The sequence below is a fragment of the Penicillium cataractarum genome (genome assembly GCF_028827025.1).
Source record: "Penicillium cataractarum strain IBT 29864 chromosome Unknown utg000008l, whole genome shotgun sequence".
Classification (NCBI taxonomy): domain Eukaryota; kingdom Fungi; phylum Ascomycota; class Eurotiomycetes; order Eurotiales; family Aspergillaceae; genus Penicillium; species Penicillium cataractarum.
In genome coordinates this window covers 4,277,862-4,284,501 of record NW_026622744.1, presented here as the reverse complement: position 1 = coordinate 4,284,501, position 6,640 = coordinate 4,277,862, and the positions used below count along the sequence as shown (strand labels likewise).

The window sequence follows — 6,640 nt, the reverse complement described above, 5'->3', positions numbered from 1 at the left end:
TCGGTGCCGATCTCCCCACGAATAGAGATTATTTACCGACCGAAGCCCCGTCTCCTAGACCTAAAGTTATTCGGGGGAAGCACGAGCGATTAGCTAACCTAGCGAATTTCGATTAAGAATAAGCTTAGCGTAGACGGCGAAGCTATTGGTTCTCCCTAGGACTAATTTATATATATCTTCTCTAGACTAGAGAAGCTTATATAGAAGAACACCGGAACCTTTATAAAACTCCGCCGAGACACTAGCGAACTATAGGCCTTACTCGACTACCTCGAGAATATCTACGGAGACCCGAATATTAAAGCACGCGTAGCTAGGCGACTCTACTAGATTCGGTAACCGGAAGATATAAGCTTTTCTAGGTTCCTACCACGGCTAGAAAAGGAATTCGCTAATATAGACGCTCTTAATTAGCCTAATAAGGCTAAGCGATAGATTCTTCTTAGCGTACTTAATAAGATAATAACGAATTCGTTAATAAATCGGGGTATCCCCGCTACCTTTTCGGACCTAATTTCTTGGCTTCACGAGATTAGCTCCGATATAGATACCCTTAATGTCAACATGTGGATGTTGTGGGGTCACATGACGAAGGACCCACTCCCCTCTCTACATATAGATCTTCTTCTATAAAGATCTAGCAGATTGATCCTTAACGATCTCGCATATGATTGCCTACCTAAGTAAGAGACTCTCAACACTCTGATTCTGTTGATTTATCATGTGATCCTTTGCTATGTTTCTTGTGATATAAATACTGCTATGTTTCCTAGTTAAATTGAATCAAGTTTATTATCCCTTTTGATCTCTCTTCTAGATCGGTGGTACTCTTCCACAATCGTGGTACTTCTGTTAGTACGCACGACCGATAGACTTATAACCGTGTATTCAGATACCACATTGAGTATTTACCAATCCTTATGCACACTATCGTCTTGTGTGTATAATCACGACTTTATGGTCACCGCCTAGAGTCCGACACTTAATATCATAAGAACGGAACGAGCACGTAAGTCGCGTACGCCTAGACAGAACGACGACTAAATAGATTAGACGCCTACTATATCGGTAAACCGAACCGAAACCTACACGAAATACCACCGATCTAGGACTAGAGCGCCGAGGTAGGCTTAATAGGTTAGCTAGGACGTACTAGAGTAGCGACGGGCCGATAGGAAGTGCCTACGATATAGAAAGGTCGGCTACTTTATCGGGACGTATATACTACTACTAGCATAACGGCCTAGTAGTGCACGGATTACGTCCGCTTCGAGTAAGAAGGGAAAGGAGCGTATAGTTAAAGTAAAGAAATCGAAGCCTATAAGCGACTAAGATTTATTTATAATAGCCTCTAATAACGAAGATATAACTACTAAGGATAGATCAGGAAAAGAGTAGCTCCTATTCTAAGCCGCGAGTAGGAGCGAAAGGGGATCGAAAAGCTACTAGAACGTGAAATATTACCGTTTATAGTCGATGCTAGAGTGAATAGAATCTAATTTATATAAGCTCTCGTCGATAGCGGCTACCGCTATTATATAATAGTAAACGAGTCCTTAGTCTAGTTATTCGATCTCTCGCGTATTAAGATATAGCCACGAATCCTCGACGGAGTTATACCGAATTAGTACTGAATCACCTACGCTACCCACTTCGACCTTAATATCTACGGCTATTAATAAGGCCGTGTGTTCGCCTATATTATCGGACCATAAAGTGATAGTATAATACTAGGAGACCTATAGTTACACGACGTAAACGGGCGATATTTAGTAAGAAGAGGATACCTAGATATTTTTATAAAGTCTAGGGAGCGAACGAGGTACTAGAATCGTATAGATCGTACTATTAGGCCTATTAGAGTAAAGGCACTATAGGTTACCTAGGCTAAGGTATTATCTATCCGGTAACTTATATAGAGCGTATCGGACGTAAATCGTTTACGAATCGGTAAGGTTTCGCTAGACGATATAGAGAGAGCACTCCGTCCTAATGTTATGATATCCTGATATTGAGGTTATTCGCAGACTGATGCCCCAGGCCGCACGAGGCCCGGGCGTTCTGCCAAGAGGGTGCCGACCCGGCGGTCAGTCGACAGCTCCTCGGTGGCGTATCTAAAGGGCTACCCTGTCGGTAGGCCACGTTGGCTGGTTACACAACCTTTCAGCTCATGCACGCTCATACCGTGGTTACCCCTCTTCTAGTTCCCTGTTTTGTATGAGAGACTGTATATAAATTTGGGACCTTGAGGAGTAGGTTCAGACTCCTCAAGAAACAGTCTTGCCACGAATTTCACTAGGTGCTTCCAACCTTACCTGATCAACAGGTTTTCTACCCTGCAAGTAGTTATCTTTACAATTCTGTTTCTTCCTCTTTGATCACCTAAGGAAGGATGTCACCTCGAACTCGTTCGACGCCCGCCGGCGAAACAGAGCCGAATCTCCCACGGACTATCGAAGATTCGCAGACTGTTATCGAGGGAACCCCTTCTAACGAGGACGTTGACGCAGCGCTCGCGGCGATTCAGGAACGCGTTAGAAAGCTCCAAAAAATCAAGGAGCTTAACGAGCAAGCTACGAACCTCATGTCAGCCCTCGGCGAATCTATGCCGGATACCCACCGAGGACAAAGCGAATCTCCTGATTGGCACAAGGAAATCAAATTCGAAAACGTGCCAACCTTCGAACTCGAATACAACCTTCAGAAGCGGCATGAGTGGCTCCTCGACCTACAACAGATGTTCGCAGGAGCCCCAAAGAAATACTATAGCGACGAAAGAAAGATCATCGGCGCTGTATGCCATATGTGCCAAACCTATAGGCAGAGGTGGTACCGAACCTGTACCGAAAAAAGGGAGGTTGAACGCCGAAACGTCACCAATGACTGGCTCTTCTTCCAGGAGTGGACCCTAAGCCTTATCAAAAACGCGTCTAGTCTCACAATGGCTATCGCAAAGGAAAAGGAAAATATCCACCAGAGAAAGGACGAGGACCCTAGAGAGTTCCACGCCCGTCTCGATACCCTTGAGCAGTACTTTGAGAGAGCGAGTGAGAAAGAAAGGGCCCGATCCTTCTTCGTTAAACTACAACACTCCCTTCAGCTTCGAATCCAGGACCATGTACGAGAACTTCCCGAGACACGTGAGGAAGTTGTCAACACGGCAAACCATTACTGGGACCTCATGAAAACAAATTCGGACCGGGGAAACACAAACGAAACCAAGCCGAATCATCTCCGAAAGCGTAAGGCTCCTCCGGATGAACCCCAGGGACCGGAAAAGAAAACCTACAAGAACCGTCAAAACAATCGGAGACGTCAAGAGTCCTCAACGAACAACAACCTAAACCCTATCGGAAGGGATGGAAAACGCAATGTGTGCCACATCTGCGGAAGCGATACGCATTACTCTCCTGACTGCCCCGACCGAAAGGACCCTAAGGAAAAGCCAAAGGTCCAGATAGCAACAACCGCGGGAAACGACAGCGAGACGGAGTAGATCCCCATTCTTCGTCTCAAAAGCCTACCGTGGGGACCAGAACTCGTTTCTATATACCGATTACCATCCGAAACACTCTCGAAACCCATGCGGATCTTGACAGTGGAGCTGAAGTTGACCTCGTTAGCTTCGAATTCGTCAGGAAGTATAGGCTCCAGCCAGCAAAGCTTACCGAACCGATAATCCGCGCAATTAACCGACGAAACACTCCGACATATGGTGTGTGGTCAGTCCCCCTGAAGGCTACCGATTCTCGAGGGATTACCCGCCGATTCACACGCCCTTGTGTCGCTATTGATCGCGACCCCCGCCTTACTGGTAGTCCAGTACTCCTCTCAATGACGACAATACACGACGAGGATATATATCTCGCGGGCCGCCTTAGGCGATGGTGGTTCGGGAACGGATCCTTTGAAGTTTTAACACCGAAACGCTTCGCGAGGGCCGCACAAAGGCATGCGTACGTCTTCGCCGTGGTAAAAATGCCTGAGGAAATATGGCTGCCAGTCGATGGAAACGATACCGAACCTCCGTCGAAACCTTATCTACAATATCCCGAACTAGAACCCTTCCACGAATTCTTCTCCTCTGAAAACGCACAAGCACTACCCCCTTCAAGTGCACACGACCACGCCATCGACCTACTCTCCGACACCCAGGTGCCCTTTGGACCAATCTACCCACTTTCTCAGAAAGAACTTACTGAACTACGCCGTTACCTCGACGAAAACCTTAAGAATGGTCGTATCCGCGAATCAAAGAGTCCCGCCGGAGCCCCAATCCTCTTCGTTCCAAAATCGGACGGAAGTCTACGCCTTTGTGTTGACTACCGGGGACTCAACAAGGTTTCGGTGAAGAACCGGTACCCTTTACCCTTGATTTCGGAGATCCTTGACCGTCTCTCGGGTGCAAAATATTTCAGCAAGATCGATATCAAAGATGCTTACTACCGCATCCGCATAAAGGAGGGCGATGAGTGGAAGACTGCCTTCCGAACCCGATACGGCCACTACGAATACACCGTTATGCCCTTCGGCCTAACTAATGCACCCGCAACTTTCCAAAATTACATTCATACCGCCCTTCACGACGTTCTCGATATCTTTGCGGTAGCGTATCTTGACGATGTCCTTATCTTTTCGACCGACCGCCAATCCCATACAGAACACCTACACCAGGTTATCTCCCGTCTCCAAAAGGCAGGACTGTATGCAAAACCTAGCAAGTGCCTCTTCTACCAGGACGAGGTCGAATTCCTTGGATTTATCATCTCTACCCAAGGCGTTTCGATGGACCCTCAGCGGGTATCCGATATCGTTTCGTGGGAGCTTCCACGAACATACCGAGATATCCAGGTCTTCCTAGGATTTTGCAACTTCTACCGGCGCTTCATCCGTAACTACTCCGAGATTGCACTTCCCCTAACGGCCTTGCTAAAGGGAAGTAAGAACGGCCGAAAACCAGGGAGTGTGAAGCTAGACCTTCGCGAAAAGCTAGCGTTCCGCCGCCTAATCGCTGCCTTCCAGTCAGCTCCCCTTCTTCGCCATTTCGACCCTTCGAGGCAAATTCGGATCGAGACCGATGCGTCAAACGGTGCGATGGCTGGGATCCTCTCCCAACCAGATGATAATGAAGTCTGGCACCCAGTGGCCTTCTGGTCGAGGAAATTCACCGAGGCAGAGGTCAACTATGGAACGCCGGATCAGGAGCTATTCGCTATCGTATACTCGTTTAAACACTGGCGACACTACCTTGAGGGAAGTACACATCCAATCGAGGTCTTTTCAGATCACTCAAACCTCCAATCCTTTATGAAGCAGCCAAAGCTAAATGGTAGACAGGCGAGATGGTGCCTATCTCTTACACCTTTTGATTTTATTATCAAACATCGCGCTGGGAAGACCAACCCTGCGGATGGACCATCTAGGCGTTGGCTGCCTGAAGCCCCCAAGGTTGACCTGATTACGCCGTTGTGCCAACGAATGGCCGGCGAATCGCAGGCGACTGATCACCGCTCTGTCAGGGTCCAGTCGCTGACTGTGAGAGATCTCACTTTGGGCATCCCCTGTTTCGAAGAAAACGAGCAGGGTGATGAATCGATTGGAAGAATCGATTGGGAGGAGCTAGGCCGTTCGCGGTTAGTCCTCCCTGCGCAAGTGCAGACCGCTTGTGCTTCCGAGAAGGCCTACTCCGCTGAAGCGTGTGAGGACCTAAAGGAATTGATCGGGCGTCTTCAAGACGAAGACCTCGAGACCCAGCGCCGAAAAGCTGCCGTAGAGCAGGCGAAACGCGGTTTCATGGGCTGGAAGATCGGACACGATAAGCTCCTCCGATATAAAGACCGAGTGTATGTCCCTGCGGGGAGTAACCTACGGCAAGAGTTAGTGAGCATTCACCACGACGACCCTATTGCAGGCCATTTCGGCCGAACCAGGACCCTTGAACTGGTTAAACGTAAATATCACTGGCCGAATCTGCACCGAGACGTTGTCGAATACGTGCAGAATTGCCAGGTATGTCAAGGAGTAGTAGCACGAAGGCATAAGCCCTACGGCGAATTGCAACCACTCCCTATCCCGTCTAGACCCTTCGTGGAAATTTCAATGGACTTTGTGACTGGCCTGCCACCGGTGACCCTTAACGAAAAGACTGTGGATGCAATCCTTGTTATCGTCGATAGGTTCACGAAATGGTCGCTATTCCTCCCCGTATCTACCACGATCACGGCGGGAGAACTCGCAGAACTAGTCCATAACGAGGTCGAATTACGTTTCGGCCCTCCCGACGGGATTGTTTCCGATCGAGGATCAGTTTTCACAAGCAAGTTCTGGTCAAAGCTATGTTACATTACCCAAGTGCGCCTAAGGCTTTCAACGGCGTTTCACCCCCAAACCGATGGCCAAACGGAACGCGTTAACCAAACACTTGAGCACTACCTACGATGTTTCATCGGTGACGAACAGCCTAGCTGGCCAAAGCTGCTCAAATCTGCCGAATTTGCGTGTAATAACGCTGTCAATGCCACAACCGGTGTCTCACCCTTTCAAGCACTTCTTGGTTACTCACCAGACTTCCGTCAACGAATCGAGGACGATCCGGCATTGAGGGAGGTACCCGCGGTATCCGCACGAGTAGAGAAGCTTG

General features: G+C 48.4%; 1 protein-coding gene across 1 annotated transcript; it reads left to right on the top strand.

The window, feature by feature from the left end:
- Positions 1–2,584: 2,584 nt before the first annotated feature.
- N7496_010609 (uncharacterized protein) lies at positions 2,585–3,496 on the top strand (the record flags this gene model as incomplete). Its single annotated transcript, XM_056703522.1, has 1 exon — positions 2,585–3,496. The coding sequence occupies one exon, from the start codon at positions 2,585–2,587 to the stop codon at positions 3,494–3,496; it is 912 nt and encodes a 303-aa protein (XP_056552522.1).
- Between the last annotated feature and the right edge of the window lie 3,144 nt (positions 3,497–6,640).